Below are 20433 nucleotides of genomic sequence, written 5' to 3'. Positions count from 1 at the left end.
TTACTCTTTATAGGTGGGACGCAGGGGAGACAGGGAGGTTTCCTTTCTCCCACATGTTCACATTTTTTGAGATTAGCAAAGCCTCTATTCCAGAGAGACTTGATTCACATTCAATCATTTGGGCTTGTATTACCGCTCAGGAAAAAAATATCTTAATTAAAAGAGCCTGTTTTTGGTAGAAGTAAGTTCTCACATCACAGTCGGCGTTTAAGTAACCATAGGGGAAGCGTCGAGGCCACCTAGTCTGGCGTCTCAGTCTTTCCTGCACTCTGTTTGGCACAAGGTGGTTCAGCCTCTCCTGAACTTCACTTGACACTTCCAGAGAAGGAAATCTGTTCTCTTCTTGGGAAACCACGATTGTGAAAACGTTTAAATTTATGCTGAGCACGTGTCTGTCCTCCTGTAAATGTTATGGATCCTCCCTCATCCCTTCAGAGTTATGCAGAACATGCTTATTATATTTTCTACCTGAGAGCCTTTCAATTTCTCTCAACAGAACCCATGTCCTTTCTTCACTGCACTAACCATGTCTAATTGCCTAAGCCGTTCCTCAGATAGCATGCTTTCTAAACCTCTAACCACACTGGTCCCTCTCCTCTGAATACATTCTTTGTCAAAATGTCTTCTTCAAAAGTATTGCCTAGAACTGAACATGCATCAGGCAGGAAGGTACAGCAAGCTGTCATGACAAGTCTTTGCTGTTAACATTCCTTTAGTTCTTAAGAAACCAGTTCATCCCCTGGTACGTAAGGAAACTTGCAAGGTTATTAGATCTATCAACAAGGCTAACCCTATGTGGTCTGAATAAAGTCTCAAAAGACTCATTCTCAAAAAACAGGAAGAGATATTCAGATTTATAGTCTTGTTTGCCAACTGGCCAGGAGACACGTAAGCTAATTAAAAAAAAATAGCCAATAAATTAAATACATCAGAATAAGTTTGCAAAATGTCATATCTCATTAATGAATTTACACATTTTTATAAAATTGGGACTCTTTTAATGATTAGGGTTATCTCTTGCTCATGCTCTCAATCCAAAACCATGAATAAATCAAATGATTCATGAGTACCCACTGTGAATATATAGGGAATTATTTGAGATGTTGTGTATGTGTGTATGGGTTGTGTTGGAGGGAATGGGGGGTGGAGAGATTGAGACAGAGAGATACAAAAAGAGAGTGGAGAATCTGATCAAGAGAAATATGTAGTTCTGACCCAAGAGAGACATGTCATCTGTAGCCCAATGGTTATATGAGAAACTAAGGAATGGATTGTTTTTCTGGTCCTCCTAGTAGCTTCCCCATTTGGGGGAGGTGACTTTCCTTTCCAACAACCAATCTTTCATTTCCTCTCCTTCCACAACATAGACCTGAGATTGCCTCAGGAGAACAAAGCTCCTGGTGTTAGTGTGGGGTACTGAGAAGGCGTCAGTTAAATGAGTAGTAAGTGGCAGATCCCTCTTCTTGATACAAGCAAGGGTTTACAGATTTATTATAAATACTAAAGAGCATCTTATATACTGTCACACATAAACACACACATACACACACACACACACGTGTGTGTGTGTGTGTGTGTGTGTGTGTGTGTTTGAGAGGGTATAGGACATCTCTGGAAACTACATTTAATAACTGAAAGATAAATGGTCCAAAGGAAAGAGAAATGGGATAAGTGTCTACTACATTTAGAGGATGGAGATACACCGACTCTACATCCCATGAGCATGCATTACTTATTAATAAAAAAGGAGGAAAAGAAAAAACAATTTCTTAAAAAGGCCCCCTTACCATACTGCCACACAGACTTCTTGTGGCTTCTCACAGATGGATGTGATGCTGCAGTTGCTCACGCATGACTTCTGGTTGTCACAGGTGGAAAACCTCACATCGCAAAATTTACACAGTTGTGGAAGCTTGACTGCACCATTGTTGTCAGTGACCATCATGTCATTATTAACTAGGGGAAGAGAAAGATATATCAAATAATTATTCAACTGCTAGGCAGCCTGCCAATGAATTCTTGAAGATGTTATGCAATTTCAAATGAATTTGATATCATGAGAATAATATGGAGAAAAGCAAAATAATTCCTTCACATCAGATTAGAATTCCCTCACATGTGCAATTTGTAACAAAAGCCAATGTAGGGAGGTGGGGGTAGAAAGGGGGTGGTAGTGGTTGAGAAGCCACTTGCTTTTGTCAATGGGTATCATAAGGCCTGCTTTCTGTAACCCTGTCACTCAATAAAGAAACATAGATTGGCCCACTGCATAGTACTGGGTGCGTAAAGAAAAGCACCCTTAAGGAAATTATAGTTTAGCTGGGGAAACAGACAAGGAAACAGACCAGGTCAGAGTAACCCAAAATAGAAGGAAACACAAAGGATGTGGGAGCCAGACAAGTGTCACCGCTCGGATGGGCAGAGAGAGGTCACAACCAAGTGGAGTCGTGAAGTACAAAAGGTAGCGGGCAACTCAAAGGCGAGACTGTCAGTGGAGGCACAAGACTTTGCCATCATTGCTCTGACCTACTCCTTACAGAGCTATAAGGGCCTCTGTGCAAGGAACCGGTGCTACTGACCTCCCTCTGTTGCTCTGAGGAAAATTGGTGCATTCACCAGCACTTACTGAGAGCCTCCCAGACACAGTGCCGAGCAATGGTGAGGCACTGCAGTCCTGAAGGCAAGTAAAGGCTGATTCCACTTCAAGGATGTACCTCCTGCTGCCTCTACGACCGCATCCTTTATCACCACTACCACCGTTGAAGTCACATGGGTTTTTCCGGGAAGAAGCCAAGCTCATTCCTTCCTCAGGCCTTTCACTTCCTATTACCTTAGTCTGGCTTCTTGTCACCATTCTGGTCTCTGATTACATGTCACCTCTTCATTCTAAAGCAACCTGTAAGTAACTATCACAAGGACTCTGTTTTATCATCTGCACAAACTATCTGGATCATGTACTTGCTTATAATCTATTTATCAAAATGTAAGCTCCATGAGACTTTATCTACCTTTGTTTATATATTATATCTCCAGTGACAAAAAGAGCTTTTAATATAGAAGATGCCCCAACCCATTTATTGAATAAATGAGTGAACAGATGAATACACATGGGCAGGAACAGAAAGAGTTCACAGTTGGGCCTTTATACCATGTGGCACAGGATACAGAGCTTCATCACTCCGATTAGACAGGAGTCTGCTTGTAACTGTGGTCATCATTCGCATTCATTCAATAAAATATTGAAGATGGATTTCTTTACAACACACACGTTGTGTGCTGAGAGGCAATAAAAAAGATATAACACCCCATTCCCCATTTTTTCCTCAATGAGATCTATTTCCATTGGTGATGGTGGTAATTAAAGAAATAAGTTTGGAGAGTCATATGAAGTAAGACAAGGCTACTAGGCACTCAACCAACAAACATGAATTAATGCTTACATTATATGCTAGGCTAAGAAAGATTAAGCACTTAGACTGCGCATACACTAGACTAGTCGCTGGCCCTTAGGAAGCTGGGAGATACTTTCCTAAGGCATCACCTTTGGGGAGGCCTGAGCAAAACCTCCTCACTTTCTCCCTGTGTTACGTGTGCTCCTGCCTAGAGAGGACCAGCTTCAACACCCTTTCATGGGCACTTTCTGTCCTGTGAATTTTAGGTTTCTGTCTTTCATACTTTGCCCTGCACCTTTCTTTGTAGCTTAGGCATAGCACCTGTTTCTTGGGTTTCTAAAAATATAAACATACATAAATTTAAGATTTGCTTTCTTGTGGTAACAGTAAATATAGAAGAAAAAATAAACCCATTCATCCCTCTCAGGCCTCAAGTTCACTTCAGGAAGTATATTTTTAGGTAGCAAACTATTTTGAAATTCTCAGTGTCTCCCAGACCAAGAGCTCTATGCTTAGCTAAAAATACAGGCAGAAATGCTCTCTGAATCTTGTGTTAAATTTGGGACTAACACAACAATGAATATATTTTTTTCTACAATGGTTATATTTGGATCCATTTGTCAACTAATTTAATCCTTTTGATTTCCCTGTAAGATATTGCCAAAGCAAAAAAAAAAAAAAAAAAAAAGTGAAGCCATATTTTGTTTATTTGATATGTATATATACACACACAGAGTTTATTTTGGACAAACATTTATTTGCTGATTAGACAGCTTTGTTGTTTTTAAACATGAAGTCAGACCTCTATAACTTATAACTCAGCCTTCCAGCATCTTAGAATTTCAGCCTAGATTAGTGGTTATCAACTTTGAGGGCGTATTGGAATCAATCACCTGAGGAGCTTTAAAAAATAATGAAGCCTGGGTCCCACTCCCAGATATTCTGATTTAATTATTCCAGGGGGTGCCCTGGGCATCAGAATTTTTAGAAGCAGCTCCTTGATAAAGCTAGAGAATTCCCTTGTGAGACACATGCACCCAAAGAGGGGTGATTAGCTCTTTTACACCTCAGATAGAAAGCAATCCCTTTCTGGGCTGGCCAATCCTTTTCTAGCAAAACCTTAGAAGTGTGAGAAAAGTGACAGGAGTCAGGAGTGATAAGATAGAAATGAAAACAGATAAGACTGGTGCTGGGAGCAGCGGTGGCAGCCACAGGTACGTTGACAAGTGTAAGTGGTTTAGGTTCAATGCCTGCAAAACACAATCAACAGGGAAGAGACAAAAAGGACTGTTGAACGAGAAGGAAGGAAGGAAGGAGAGAGAGAAAGAGAGAGAGAAAAAGTAGGGGCCACCAATTTGCATCATTCCGGGTGCATCACCACAAAGGGCCCTGGAGACGTGCAGGTGTGCAGCGCATGCCACCTTCGGGGGAGGCCCGACAAGAGAAAGCCTCTCTGTTGAATTTTGAAAAAAAAAAAAAGCCAAACAGCCAACTGCACTTCATCCTTGCAGGCATAGGCACACAGGGGGGAAGGGGCAGTGTACGACAGGAATTTACAAGTATTGAGCACTTACTGTGTACTAGGAAAAGTGCTTACATTATAGCGTATCACTTCACAAGTATCCAACCAGGTATGCCTCATTTTTCTCCTTGTTACAGCAAAAGCTACCACTGCTAAGACTTGATCAACATCTGCTTCTTTTGAAAGCCTTTACGCAGGGCATGTTCACCACCGGCTGGTGATTCCCTGTTGGTTGACCCCAGGAATCTCCCCTCCTTAACAATTCTGGCCAGCAGCTGAAGTCTCATAAATTTCCAATCTTTGCTTTAAGCCAGTATTCTCTTTCCTCTATGTGATGTAGGCCCTCAGGTCCTTTGTGCTTTTGTACTGGTAGGACAGGTAGTCAGGTTCAAAGGGCAAAGCTACTCTGACCTTTGCTGGGGTCACCTCAGTTTGATAAAAACCTTACAGACTCATTCTGGGGTGAGGGAAGAGAAACAAAGTTTTGCTCATCATTTCCAATGGTTCACAGATTCCCCGAGGCTTATAACCTCCAGCTGAAGAATCCCAGGCCAAACCCAGAATCCTCGAGAGTCACCAATAACCTGCCAAGCAGTACGTTGCTAATCAGAGTAGGATGGGGGCTCTGGGGTGGGAGGGTGGTGGTCGTTTGCTGGGTATGCAACGTTGCATCTGTGCACCCCAATCCACAGGAAAAGATGGTGCCAGTCACGACCTCACGTATCAAGCAGCATCTCCTTATGTTTGGTACATAATGTTTGAGAAGCCAAAGGAATGGAGAGTAAACACATACATGTGAATAGCTAGGAACAAAGATACTACTCTAAATAACAATACAAAACCCACCTAATTAACAAACCCTAACCCAACTTCAAAATTACTTCCAATCCAGGTTGTTAAATTACTCTAAGTATCTTTAGCTAAGAGGTTCTCATATTAAGACAGTGTATAGTCTGCCGCCTGTATCTGTGGGTTCCACATCCATTGATTCAGTCAACTGTGGATTGAAATTAAAAAAAAAAAAAAAAAAATGGCTGCGGCTGCACCGAACATATACAGACTTCTTTCCTTGTCGTTATTCCCTAAACAATACAATATAACAACTATTTACATAGCATTTGCATTGTATTAGGTATTGTAAGTGTTCTAAAAATGATTTAAAGTATACAGATATACACTGACTATATGCAACTTCTATGCTATTTTATTTATTTATTCATTTATTTTTTAGTTGCCCTGGGCAAGTGGATACTATGCCATTTTATATAAGGGACATAAGCATCTGTGGATTTTGGTGTTCTTGGTGGTTCTGGAACCAACCCCCATGAATGCCAAGGGACAACTGTACTTTAATTCCTATGGACCCTCTATGAGCAACAGACCATCCTTAGGGAATTTTCTACCTATAAGAGGTAAATTAGTTATTCATAAGTTCTCCAGAAATAGGTTCCAATAAGAATGTCTCTCCCCTAGAAAGTATTCATTAAAGGAAGTGAACATGGGCAGTTTCTCTCAGCATATGATAATGTCACATGGCCCATTATATTTCACTTCTCTTCAAACAAGCCCATGAGTAATACCAAGACCTTCGCTCTAGGTCATACTGCCTTCCTCATTTTATCTCACATTTTCCCCAAACTCACTGCTTACAGACAGAGGTTCCAGGTCTCGAGAATATGAATTAAGTGCTTAGCTGTGTCTATTTCTGGAACAGTACTACAGTCTTTGAGGGTCAGATGAGCAACCTAATAAGGTTTAGACTTATTTCAGATAGAAATTAGGAATTTTGAATATGACTTCTTAGTTCAAATCTTTACATCGGTGTCTATTATTAGCTGAACTGTTATGTAAAATCTCAAGATTTCACAAATAATCCTAAACACTTTGTCAGGAATACATTCATGTATCTTTGAATTCATGAATCTATCTATTGTTTTCTGGTAAATTTTGGAAGGACTTCAGAATTTATTTATTCCACAAACACCTGTGGATGTCTTGTTTTGTGCTATATATTTCATAGCAGGCCCACTGAAATTGATACGATTAAATGTAGCATCTCAAAGAGTAATCCAGGACCAGCGCACAGAACTCAATATGCCTTAGAGCAGTGCTTCTCAAATGTTAATATGCACACAGATCCCTTGAGAATATTTTTAACCTGCAGGTGTGGGGTAGCATATTGGCCTCAAGCAATTGTAGGGGCTGGCAATTCTGAAATTTATAGGGCAGACTGGAAGGCTGGAAATTCAGACAGAAATCCATGCTGCAGTTTTAAGACAGAATTTCTTCTCTGGGAAACCTCAGGTTTTGCTCTTCAAGCTTTCCAACTGATTGGATGAGGCCCACTCACATTATTGAGGATAGCGTCTTTTACTTAAATTCAACTGATCACAGCTGTTAATTACATCTAAAAAATACCTTCAGAGCAAACTCTAGGTTAGTAGGTACCAGAGCCTAGCCAAGTACTCATAAAACTGACCATCACAGCCAGGAAGTGAGATGCTGCTCCCAGGCGACACAGAGGCCCCCAGTCCACCCCACTTTGAGCAGGAAGGCTGTGAAAAACCCAGTTTTGACTGGCAATTGTTTCCCCTTCTTCACTGATTTTAGTTTTAACAAAATTAAATACCTATTCCTCACCTTTTTACAGGCGATTCTCATCTTACAGTTCTTTCCATCTGCTTTTCTCTTGAGCCTGACCTCTTAAATGATCACAGGCCCAGAGGCCCTGATCACCATATGGGCCTGGAATTGAAAGACTTGTTCTCTAAAAGAAGGTTTTTAATTGCAGTTGGCATTTCAGAGTCAGACACTGAGGCAACCATCTGGCATACAGCTGCCATGGCCCGTGATGCTGGCAAAAAACACCCACAGCCCTTGAGACCAGGCGGGACAAATCTATTGGCCGGTCACACGCTTTCCCCACATGGAACAAAGCAGCAAGTTAAGCAGTCTAGGAGGATTCCCTGTATAATTCTTCATGAAAGAAAGGCATTCCCAGTCCAATCAAATGCTTTGGTCAATTACTACAACCGACCAACCAGACAAAAAACAACTCATGATTAAATCAAAGATAGCAACATTTTAGGGATATTTCCCTTCTCTGAACATCTGCACATAGTAATTGGAACTTCTAACACAATACAATACCTTCTTTTTAGTTTTAAAAATGTGTCCGAACTGTAACTCCCTATGTAATTATTAGTATCTCAAGAGAGGAGAGGTGGGGCTTTCCTTCAAGTGACAGTTCCACACAGCCTCTGGGGCACAGAATCAGTAGCGGAGAAACCACCACTCGGCCAACAGGGAAAGAAACTCTTGGTGTGTGCAGGAAAGAAACTCAGACAAGTGGCCTGAAAGTATCAATTCTCCTTCTCATGCAAATGTTTTTTGTAGTAATAATATTTTTTTAAAACCTTCCAAGGATGGTGTAATTAATACTCTAAAATCTCTGTGCAATGGTAATGTCTTATAATCTTGCTTTGAAATAGTAAGTACTAAATAAATGCCAGAAAAATGAAAGCCATTTTAAATCATTATCAATGTTCATTGGTAACAAATGGTATATCCCACAAGTTCTCTACATTGTGGTTGTAAAAAAAAAATGCTGCTTTAAATACTAGTTCCTGACCATGTCACCAGAGAATAAGCTTTAAAATCAAAGCATGCCAACCCCATTGCTAACAAGAGAAATGCACATCAAAAATACATACCACCTAACTCATACTGAAAAAGATCAAGCAATCAGATAACACAGTGAGGTGGGCAAGGTGTGGGGAAACAGGCACTCTCATCATGCTGGTGTGTAAACCAGTCTAACTCCTCAGGAGTATTCATCAGTGATATCTATCAAAACTACAAATGCAAATGGCCTTTCACCTAGCACTTCCGCTTCTAAGAATATATGATGTGCATTGATAAATTCACTGCAGTATTGTTTATGCAGGCAAACAATTTGCAAACAATCTAACAGTTTAACAATAGAGGACTAGTAAAATAAATTAGGCCCATCCAAACAAAGTATAACATGCAATGGTCAAAAAGCAGGAGGCAGCTCCATGTGTCTATCTTTGTAAGTGTTGATGCGCAAGCTATAGCATTCAAGAAAAAAAGCAAGGTGCAGACCAAGGTGTAGAGTGACCTGGGCTGGATGTCTTCTACTAACCCTAGGGATCTACTCTCCACCCTTGGTCACCTGACTCTGCCCCAGGAGGCCGATCTTTATGGACAACATCAACCAGCTCTCTGGTCCTCCATTTCCATTAAATTTGGCCAACAAGGAAGCTCAGCAGCACAGAAGAGGAGCAAAGGGAGTGCATTTAAGGTATTTGTGCCCTGGCTCCCTCCCTGTGGAACCTTCTCCAGCTGGCTGAGTCCCTCACCTGAAGATCACAGGTTCTCTTGAGGCAGTCGATTCCAAGACTTACTTCTTCCCTCTCCTTGCCCCTTTGGGCCGAGGGAGTCAAGAGAGCAATCACTAGTCCCAGGTTTCTGCATTATGCTTTCTCCACTACTGTGGTGGCTTCCTTTGACCCTGTCCACACTTTTATAAATAGTCCTTTACCAAACTCTTCCCAGATCTTCCTAATTCAAGAGCGTCCTGTTTGCAGCTGGAACTCTGACTGACACACCACACCAAATTGACACTGTTTGCATTTGTTGTTTTTTAAAGAATAGAATACACACACACACAACACATACGCACGTAGACATATCTATTTACACTTACATATGTAGACCATCTCTGGGAGCAGATCCAAGAATGTGGGAATCAAACATTGTTTGGCTCTATAAAATGAAATGAATGGCCAGAAAACTAAGGTTGAGAAGAAACTTTGTATTTTATGCCCGTTTTTCATTTTTGAATTCTCTGTCATTTTTAGGTAATTAAACATTGTTTGAATTTAAAATAAATGCAAGGCAGATTCTGCTATGGCAGATGTGTGTGGCTTTCATCCAAGTGACGGTCGCACATGGTCTCTGGGGCACCAGGATCAGCAGTGGAGAAACCATCCCCTATCTGACAGGGTGACCAGGGTGTAGGTAGGAAATAGAGAGATAAGTGGCCCAAAAGCATTGATTTTCCTTTTGATGCAAGTGTTTTTGTAATACTAATACTGTTTTTAAAACCTTTCAAGAATGACATAATCAACACTCTGAAATCTCTTTGAAAAGGCAGGGAAATCACCTACTCAAAAATGTAGTAAAAAAAGATATATGTATTTTTCCACACTGAAACTACCTGTCACCTGGTCAACAATTAAGAATATCAAAGGTATGTGCTATTCCCCACACAACAAGAGATACAAACACTAGCCTGGTTCATTCCCTCCTGCAGCTTATAGTCTAGTTTAAGAAGCAAAATTAACAAATGCAACCTAATGTGAACCAGTTACTTGCCTTGAAATGCCAACATGAGGTAAGAAATGGAGAGAGAGCCAAACATGAAAATATCCAGTTTCCTTGGAGGATGGGTGGTTCTGAGAGGCTGGGGAAGAAAGAAAAGTTTCTCCAGGTTGAGAACAGAGCTCACATCAGCAGGAATTGGGCAGAATGAGGGAGCACAGTGATCTAAAGGTCAGACTCTGAAGACAGAGAAGCAGTCAACCCACATGTATCTCCCATTTTACAGATGGAAAGGCTGAGGCACAAGAATGTTTGGGGGGTGTACACAGTTAATAAGATTGGCTTGTCCAAAACTAGGTTTACAAAAGGCAAGATGAGGAGGCAAAGGAAAAGTCCCAGAATACAATCCCAGCCTTTGTCCACCTACACTCACAATACAAGTCTTCTGGTCTAAAAGTGATCTGAGTAAACTTGATGCTTAGTTTAAAAACTTAACAGTTGAGGGCTGGCAAATAAACCACAGAATCTGGGCAGTTGTAGACCATCTTAATAAAATTCCAGCCTAAATTCACTATTATGGAGGCAATTACAAATGAACTGGAGAGGGGTGTGTGTGTGTGTGTTTACGTGTGAGATTTTCCCCTGTTTGGACTTATTCAACTGAGGAAGTTTAGCTTTGAGGGTTTGGGTTTCAGTAGCCTTTTGGCTCATGTCTTTAATTGTTCACTATGATTGCTTTCAAAAAACAGCATAAACAGAAGTTTATTCACCAAGCAATTAAAGTAAGGGATTAAGGAATGATTCCCCGTGTTTCAAAGAAATTAATCCAATGGGGTACTTTAAATTGAAAACTTGACTGTTCCTTTAAAGTAGGATTTTTAAAAATGTAAATTACAAGAACTTTTTAAAAGTCATCTATAGAATAAAACAAGCTATAGCTGAATGGAAAAGTAATTGACTTTCTCTACTGACAAAGATAAAATAACTGATCTGTAATTGCAATTGTATCCTTTCCTATTTAACACTCTCCAGCCTGAGCAACTCCAAATAACTCCTAAAAATGCATACTCTGTTTTTTTTGCTCATCCCTGAATTTCTTGGACACTGAGGAATGCAGTGCAGTTTGAGTTCCCCCAACACTTGCTGAAGTCTTCTCTCTTTTTTTGGGTGGGGTAAGAGGGATGTATGTCCCAGAATCAGGTATCAATCAGGTCACATAACAGGAAACAAAACCTAAACATTTAAAAAATGACTCTTACAGGTAGAAATTATATCGTTGCCAAAGGCAGTATTTCAGAATACTAGCGTTCATTCCATATTCAAAAAGCTGGAACACTTTTAGCACTCTCAATCACGTTCCTTCATCTTTAATAGGGGTCACGTGGGTAAAATACACCTCTGGAAGCTAGGGAGACATGAGCAATTTGCAGTAAATACAGTCCTCAATACACGGCATTTTTAGTTTTTCACTGATAAAGCTGATTTTAACAGTGCATTTATCTGGCAAAGCCTGACTGTAGTGACTGTGAGATGAGGCAAAAATCAGAATATAGGGGCTGGAGCTGAAGAAAAGAGGAAGCCAGTTGAAAATTAATTAAGCCACATCAATGCAAATGGATATCGTATATCAAGTGAGGGAGCAGAATGCGGCACCATTTCATGAACTGTCAAAATGATAACTTTATGCTTGTGTTATGAAGTGCTTTAAAGTTGGTACTTTATACAAAGTGATAGCAACTGAGGAAACAATTCTGCCTCAGTTGAGAGGGCTTGGATGGTGTGCTGCAGGAACAAGGAAAATAATCCAGAGATTACTGAAAATAAAAGATGATTAAATAACTTTCTTGGTGACAGTCAAAACAACTTTGGTAAATGGCACAGTCTGACAGAGGCAACATAATGAGCACACAATTTACGGAGTTTTATAACATTTCAATTCAACTAAATGATTTGTTACCAGAAAAGTTAGTCAACATAAACGAATATGCACTATTTGCTCTGTGACAGCCCTCATATTAAACTCCTTAGAAAGGGTGGACAGTGTAAGGCATGGTCCTTCCTCAAGACGCTTATGCTCTTGTAGGGAATTTTAAAAATGCGCAGAAATGATTTTTATTAAAAGAACTTTGGAAATGAAAAAGGTCTGTATGAAGATGTGCTTTTTAATTAAGTTATTCATTTAGGATTGAAACAATACTTTATCTCTAAGTGATGAGGCAGCTTAATGGAAAACGCAAAAACTAATACAATATCTGATAAGAACAGATTTTTTAAAAGGTAATGACTATTAGAGAAGCAGAAAAATAAGCCCCTGAGATGAGCCATTTGTTCAACTAAGCGTGGACTTTGGTCCGAATATCAATTTCCTGTGAGGTTAGAATTTTCACTGATGAATTTCTCAATGGAAGCTTTTCCCCTCTTTTTCAAAATGTGCTGCAGGGTTCTGGTGCATGCCCAGGGCCTAAAAAGGTTTTTCAATTAGTTTTATTAAACAAGTGAAAATATTGGTCAAAACAGATGATTTCCATATTTTCCTCTGGAAAAGGGCCCAAGGTACTACCGTTATTTGGGAAAGGCATCCCTTCAAAGGGTGATATAACCAGGTCCAAGGTGCTTGGTTTCTGACAAGCCAATCACTTGGCAGTAGACAGGGCTGGGAGAAGCTAAAGCAGAGACTGCCATGACAGGTGCCTGAGCTGGAGACAGTCCGCAGGTTGTTCTGTTTGGCTTAAACTCTTCTCTCTTTAAAATGTGAACTGAGTTTTAAAGTTAGAAGATTGCACATGAAAAGGTTTTCCAACTCTACTTAAGAAAATAAAAATAAATGGCACCAGTGGGCTGACATCATCCCATGACAACAGGCAGCTGGTGGTGAGGTGCCATGTTCCCTGGATAAGGTGCTTGCATCCCTCCTGCCCCGCCCCTGCGGCCACCTGAATTTTTACAACGAGTAATTGTTTAACCTGCCCATTCAATTCTCTCTTCTAATACTAGAGTTTTAACTGGAATGTAAAAAGGCATGATTTAACTCTCCAATATCGGTATTTGAAAATATGCATTCAATTCCCTAACGTGGATAATCACATTTCAGTTCAAGAAAAGGGGCCATCTACCTTAGAAATCAGATCTGTGGTGGAAATAATAATAATGATTACTATCATCACCATTTATTGAATGCAGACCAAATGCTTAGTCCAGTACTAACCTGTCATGATTATTTCATGTATACATCACAACCATGTAATTTTGTCATCACCATTTTATAGATTAGGAAATTAAGGGTCAAAGAGATGAAAATAACTTGTCCAAGGTCAATGAGAGACAGCTAATGAGAGACAAAGCCAACGGTGACACATGAGCCCTCATCCTTCCTGACACTCTACAGGAAAATAGATATTCTCATTATAAAATTCAACAGCCGAGCTTTACACTCATCCCACTACAAAGCAAAGACACTGGATATGGCTCATAGGAGTTAAAGGGAGGGAGCAGGGAAGCAGTAAATTTCTTATAAAAGAACTTTGGTTCTTTGTAATTACTCCACTTATTTTAGGAGACACATAAGAACAGCTTGGTGAAGCCCAAGAGTTCTAGGTCAAAAAGTTGAGTGTGGGTTCAGGCTCTGCCATGTACTAGCTGTGGGACTACAGACAAGCCACTTAGCTTCTAGGAACCTCCATTTCCTGATCTATGCAACTACCTTCTAGCGTCAAGGTGAAGATCAAACATGCTTGAAGTACATGAGAAGATCCTCCAGACAGTAAAAAGTGCCACACAAGCATTCTCCCCTTAGAAAATTAACATTCCAGGCAATGCTCTCTCACAGCGAAGAAAATTACAGGAAAGGAAGACAAGATAATTAAGAGTTTGGTGAATCTATTCCTACTCATCAATAGAATGCAGCAGTTTGATGACTGCTAAAAAATCTTTCAGGAAATTTGAGTGAATAGACAAATTGAAATATAATATTTTTTTGTTACTACCTCTGTGCTCCAAGGCTTTCAAAGATATAATGGAATCAATCATTGTTACAATAAAGTTCTCAAGAGTGCTGAGGATCTCTAAACAACCCTTCTAGAACCAAATAATCTGGTTTTAAAATATTGTTCATAACCAGTGTGAAGTCTGGCAAACAGGCAGTAACTTGAGAATCAGGTTCAATTTTCAAATCTTCTGCTGACTCTTGCACATTTATCAAGCGAGAGCTGATCTGCTTTGGCTTTGAGACACTTAATATGTTATTTGGCAACATGCTAATAAAATTAGTAAGTTTCACAAGCAGAGATGGGGAGGCAATGAGGCGCCTTTAGATTGTGGAATTCTAAAGTATTGAAATAAAACTGTGTTTGGCTTTCTTTCTCAACGAAATAAAACTGGCATACTTTGATTCACAGCTGATGAAAGAATTAGAGAAGAAAATGAGCAACAACTTTATTAGATTTTTAAGTATCTAGTTAAGTTGTGTTCTACGCCATCCGGATATATGGAAAGCAATACGTCTTAATCTCCTCTCCTTGAGGTCATTTCCTCATGTAAAAATTAATTGTGTAACAGTGCTATACGATTTCTCCTGGAGGAGAATTCACCATACTGGGAGTGGAAGCAGGCTGCAGTAGAGAATGCTCTGAAGTGACCAAGAACTGGCTTTGTATTCACGGGCAGTTACTCAACCAGTCTCCGTGCCTGCTCTCTGTCCAAATAGGTGGGCTAGACATGATGATCTCTAGGGTCCCTTTCACTATGAAAAATAGCATGAAAAGGACAAAAAGGCATGTTCAGATTCACTTTGGCTTCTAAGATAATACCAAACACTTTGAAACCTCCCCCTTCATGTTTTTTAAGCAGAGGAAGTGAAATAAAAAAGAAACAAGTTTCAAGCATTGTTAAGGCTTCTAGAAAGGACAACAAAGGGCAGGAAATTTGAAATGAAATCTGAGAATCTGCCCTTAACCTGGGCAATTTTGCTTGCTTTCTCAGAGTGCAGTTAGATTAAAAAGCATAAGGGGTTTTGGAGCAAGACTCCAGATGGAAAGTGAGGCAACATGGTCAGCACAGGAACTTAGTGGTAACGCTGGAGTACAATGTAGATCAGAAATAAGAGCCAGAGTGCAAGTTGAAGAAAGATTACTGTCTTACTCAATGCATTACTGAGCCACGTGGGTCCTTAACTTCCTTTATGGACGTGATAGGTCACAGGGCCTGGGTTAAATTTGAGGCAGGGCCAGCTATATAATTTGTGGGGTTAGTGCAAAATGAAATTGCAAGGTCCCTGGTCTAAAACTAGAAAAAAAATGCTATTAAAGGTTCTAAAATGTTAAAAAAAAAAAAAAAAAGTGTAAGGTTGTTCTTTGCCTTTCCTGGGCATTACTCACTACTGTCATGACCTTAATGTTATTTTCAGTAAACAGCATAAAGATCTCTCACGTGGTAAGTAGTTGCGACTTATATGATGCTACCCGCCAAGCAGTAAAAAATCTACTACCCTTCAAGTCCTTGCAATTCCACTAAAGTTGATGTTTTAGTCCGTTTGTGCTGCCAAAATAAAATACCTGAGAATAGGCAATTTATAAAGAAAAGAAATTTATTTTTCACAGTTCTGGAGGCTGGAAAGTCCAAGATCGAGGCTCTGGCAGGTTTGGTGTCTGGTGAGGGCCCCAGTCCCTGCTTCCAAGATGGCACCTTATTGCTGCATCCTCCACAGGGGATGAGCGCCGTGTTCTCAATGGCAGAAGGCAGAGGGCAAAAGGGCCTAACCTAGTTACCTCCAATTCTTTTATATGGGACTCATCCACTTATGACTTAATCACTTCCCCCAAATCCCCACCTCTTAATACCACCACAATGGGGATTACGTTTCAACATGAAGTTTAGAGGGGACACATCAAACCATAGCAGTTGGTGAGAAGAAAGAACAACACCTTGATGATGACAATGAAGTGTGATTGTCAGTAGGCTGTGGAAGAGTCCAGATAGATTCCAGCAGCAATTTTAACGTGGAAAATGAGAACCACACACAAAGTCTCTGAGGTGCATTCTTCTAACATAGTACTGGAACACAGTTGGCTCGTTCATCTACGGAGAATGGCCACATTTGTGAAATGAAATAACACTTGGTCCTAGAGATAAGAGTGGAATAAGTGACCTAAACTTTGAAATGTTTTGAATTACCTTTGGCTAGGAAGTCAAATTACAATGCTTTCTACTTCTTAAGAAAATTTTTTATGCAAGCTCTAGTATGAACCTAATTTTGGCAACTTCAACTTTCCCCCCACTCAAATAATCTTATGTATTAAACATACCTCATGCTGGAGTGAGAGCCTAGATATCTAAAATGCTGCATGGCCAGAGGTGACTGAGAAGTATATTTTGGCTATATTTCACAGTCTCTTATTTGTCATAGTCTATTCTTTTTACCAATGTAGTTGCAGACTGGCTCCATTTCTTGGGGAGTCCAGTGTAAAAACGTGTGTCTATAAATGTAACTCTTATAAAGAGAAGCAAATGAGAAACCATGGAGGAGTGGGGAAGGGTGGGGAGATGACATACACACTCTGGTTTTAGGGCATTGTCCTTGCTATTCCCTCTGACTAGATTGTTCTTACCCCAGAGATCTGCCCCCTTCACCCCCTGACTTCACTCCAATCTCTGCTCAAATAACACCTTGTCAAAGATGTTATTCTTGACAACCGTTCCTAAAATCACAAACATCTACCATTACTCTCTGCCCTGACCCTGTACTTATGCTCTGACCTATTAGTAGAATTGTTTGTTAACTTGTATACAAGGACTTTGTCTAATGCAATGCTGTACTTCCCAAATCTCAAACATTAGCAGGCAAATGGTATTTGGTACTCAATCAATACTTACTGATAGCCTTCAATTTCCCTAAATCCTCCAAAGCCAAGTTTCATATCCCATCCTTAAGTTCCGAGACAAACCTTCTACCCTTCTGATCAATTCTTCTTATATGTAAAAAATATTGCACATTTGCAGTTGCTGGATACGGAATAAGGATATGCTCACAGAGAGAAAAGGACAATAGAAAAAAAAAAAAAAAAGACACGTTAAACCCAGGTATAGAGGGTACAAACAGTCAGTGAAGAGTTTTAAAAGTTAAAAAGCTCAAAGTTTCATCAGTCAAAATTAGCAGTAAAAGGAAATTAGTTTAGAAGTCAAAGAGAGCTTCTTTCCTGGGAGGAGCTGGTTCGTGAAGGAGTTGGTTCATGAAGCCAGTTCATGAAGGTAGAGCCAAGGGAAAAGGTCTCTCTCAAGACATACTGTTCTGAAGTCAAGGCACAATCTGGAGCTACACAATAGCAACCAGAACACATGGATTTTTAAATTTGAATTAACTAAAGTTAAATAAAATCACATATTCAGTTCTAAGTCACACTAGCCATTTTCAAATGCTTAATAGCCACATATGGCCAGGAAAAGAGATAGAATGCTTTCATCATCACAGAAAGTTCTACAGGACAATATTGATCTAAAGAAATCCAAAAGGACCTGGGTTATTCAGCTTCCAGGGAGATTTGAAAAGGAAGGCCCCAAGGGACCTGGAAGGAGAAGCAGGACAGAGCTAGAAAAGTAATCCCAATGGGAAGGGACCTGCTCACTGGCTTGGCTGCCCTGTGTGATTAAAGTTCCATCCCAATTTCTCAGGAATGTGTCTTGTATTAATATTAAATGATTGGCTATCTATAGTATCACTGCTGAGGTAGGGGCAGATGACAATTAGGGACAAGGGCTAGCATTCCATGGTAAACCTATAAGCCATGAGTGGCAGCAGCACAAGGTCCTAAAAGTGAGAGAAATGGAACCAGGTTTGCAACAAGCTGTAACCTATAAGAGCTCGAGTCAGCTGGCACAACCTCTCAAAATGCAAATCCCTCAGCCTAAGATAAAAGTAAGACTCCTCTGACTCCTAAGGTATCAAGTAATTCTTATTAAGCCCCATTTCAATGACTGAAACATAATGCAGAGCCCAGGCACATAGATTAAGTTTCCAGTCAAAGCCCACAGAAGCCTAAAGCAAGGAAATTAACATTTTAGAAAAAAAATTGGCTTTTTTTAAGGGTTTTTTTTTTTTTTTTTGAGGGTTTAAGTCATAGCATGCCAAATAAGGGTGAGTTTCTAGAACAACATAGCACAAAGGTGATCAACTGTGGGTAGAATTTATCAACAGGGGAAAATCCCAGTGCCCTCGGGGAAACCACTTCTGCAGGACACCACAGGAAAACTAAACCCAAATAAAAGTCTCCCTTCAGGGCAAGCTTTCTCCTTGAACACGAGTACCTGCTCCTTCCACTCTCCCTTACCCAGGAGTTCCAGGAGTCTGAAGGGTTTATAAGCCCTACCACTCCACCCACACCCGTAGACTTTCAGCATATTTTTCTCCCACAATACACTACTATTTTTACAGTCCTTTAAAGATTAAAACTAAAAACACAGATGATAAATGAGGCCTGACTGGATCCTCCTACAATAAAATATTACAATTACAGAGCATTAAAAACAGACTTTAACTCCAAAACACAGGGAGGGGAGGTACAAATAATTTAATCTGTCCTGCTATGATTATAGGTGCCAAGAAATGACCAGAATGTGGCTCTTTGGGGCTTAAGGAGAATGGGAACTTTGAGAAAACCCTTTAACTGTCCTGTCCATTATGGTCGCCAATACCCACATATGGTTATTTAAATTCAAATTATTTGAAATTAAAAAAAAAATTAAAATTCAATTCCTTAGTTGCACCTGCCACATTTCAAGCCACATGTAACTAATGGTTACCACACTGGACAGCAAAAATATAAGGTATTTTCATCATTGCAGAAAGCTCTATTGAACAATTCCCTAAGATGGCTACATCATTTGTCCCAATTTGATAATGGAGATTATGAAGCAACAGCTCCTTAAATACCGAGTTTCTGCGCTACTGGCAACCTTCTCCACACTGGCGAACTCTTTGAGGTCATTTATATATGTTGTCCAATCACCTCCTCTCCCCAGTCTCAGGCCCATTAAAATGGCATTAACTGTAATAAAATGCTCCCACTGAGGCTCAGCACAGTTAAAACCTAAGTTTCTTCAGAATTCCAAAGTATGATGCATATTTTTGTGGTATCTGAAGTGGGAACATGTCAGAAAAAGTCTATAAGTGACACTCAGGAGAAAGAAGGCACTCTCTGGAATTAAGTAATTTGTTTCCAGAGGTGTCCTTGGGTTACTTTCTGTGGAGTGAGGTTTGGACAGAACCTAAGGATAGGTTGGGAAATACTGAAAGTCCTGAGACTCTAAAGAGCTTCCCTGTACATCTTTTCAGGTGCAATGAAGGATCTACTGTTTTAAAAAAACATCATAAAGTGCTGATGATGTAAGGCCCAACGAGGGATCAGGAACAAGAAGGCCCAGGTGCTGGTTTGATGCATGGGGAGGTTGTGGTGGGCTACCCTACCTTCCGCCAACTGCAGAGGCACTGTGGAAAAACAAGAAGGGGATTCCCTGTCTTCCCACCACAAACTCCTGGCCTTGCAGTGGTTTTATGATGTCATTCCCCCACTTAACAATTGGCCAGCCCCTCACAGAATTAAACCTAAACTACATAACCTGGCATTTAAGGCCCCATAATCTGATTATCTTTCTGCTGAGCAACTCCTTTTATCAGAAACTCTTTGACCTATTAACCCCTTCTGCCTCCCCATGGCCGGAATTTTCACCTCCCCACCAGATCTACGGTAAGGCCAAGGAGATCATCACCAAGGTGGCCTGCCGAGCCCCTAGAAGGAGTTCAGTGCCTTCTCTACAGGCTGTGAGGTTTTTGAGACCAAGGGAGGAGACTCCAGGAATGGCATCTACAAGGAAGCCTGATGTCCAGTGCTGCCTCCAAGGAGTGGTCCAACATGGCACACATGCTCATTGCCCACTTTGGCCAAGGCTGACAGACCTGGAGAACTGCCTCTGTGGGAGCTGCGGACACACATTCTGGGCAGGCACTGGCCAGCTTCCCTCTGTTTCCTTGAAGCAAGTAGAGAAGTATGGCCTGGGGGCTAACAAGTGGACAAAGATGCCTCCTTTGAAATGTACCCAGCCTTTAAGGCCCAGGTCAAGTGCTTTGTCTTTCGGAAAGTTATCCTTACTACCCACCTCCAATGCACAGTGCTCTGTCTCCTTTGG

The 20433-nt window shown here is 40.5% G+C and overlaps 1 protein-coding gene across 3 annotated transcripts in view; it reads right to left on the bottom strand.

Annotated features, from left to right (window-relative positions):
• The window catches only part of TGFBR2 (transforming growth factor, beta receptor II (70/80kDa)), an 86308-nt gene that overhangs the window by 48223 nt on the left and 17652 nt on the right, over window positions 1-20433 (bottom strand). For all 3 annotated transcript variants that reach the window (XM_012644565.1, XM_012644566.1, XM_012644567.1), the window contains one exon: window positions 1788-1956. In XM_012644565.1, coding sequence (XP_012500019.1) covers window positions 1788-1956 — 169 coding nt within the window. The remainder of the gene's footprint in view (window positions 1-1787; window positions 1957-20433) is intronic.

The sequence above is a fragment of the Propithecus coquereli genome, unplaced genomic scaffold, assembly GCF_000956105.1.
Source record: "Propithecus coquereli isolate 6110/MARCELLA unplaced genomic scaffold, Pcoq_1.0 Scaffold214, whole genome shotgun sequence".
In the NCBI taxonomy this organism is placed as follows: Eukaryota; Metazoa; Chordata; class Mammalia; order Primates; family Indriidae; genus Propithecus; species Propithecus coquereli.
The sequence above is the reverse complement of the archived record's forward strand: the minus strand, read 5'-3'. Positions and strand labels throughout refer to the sequence as shown.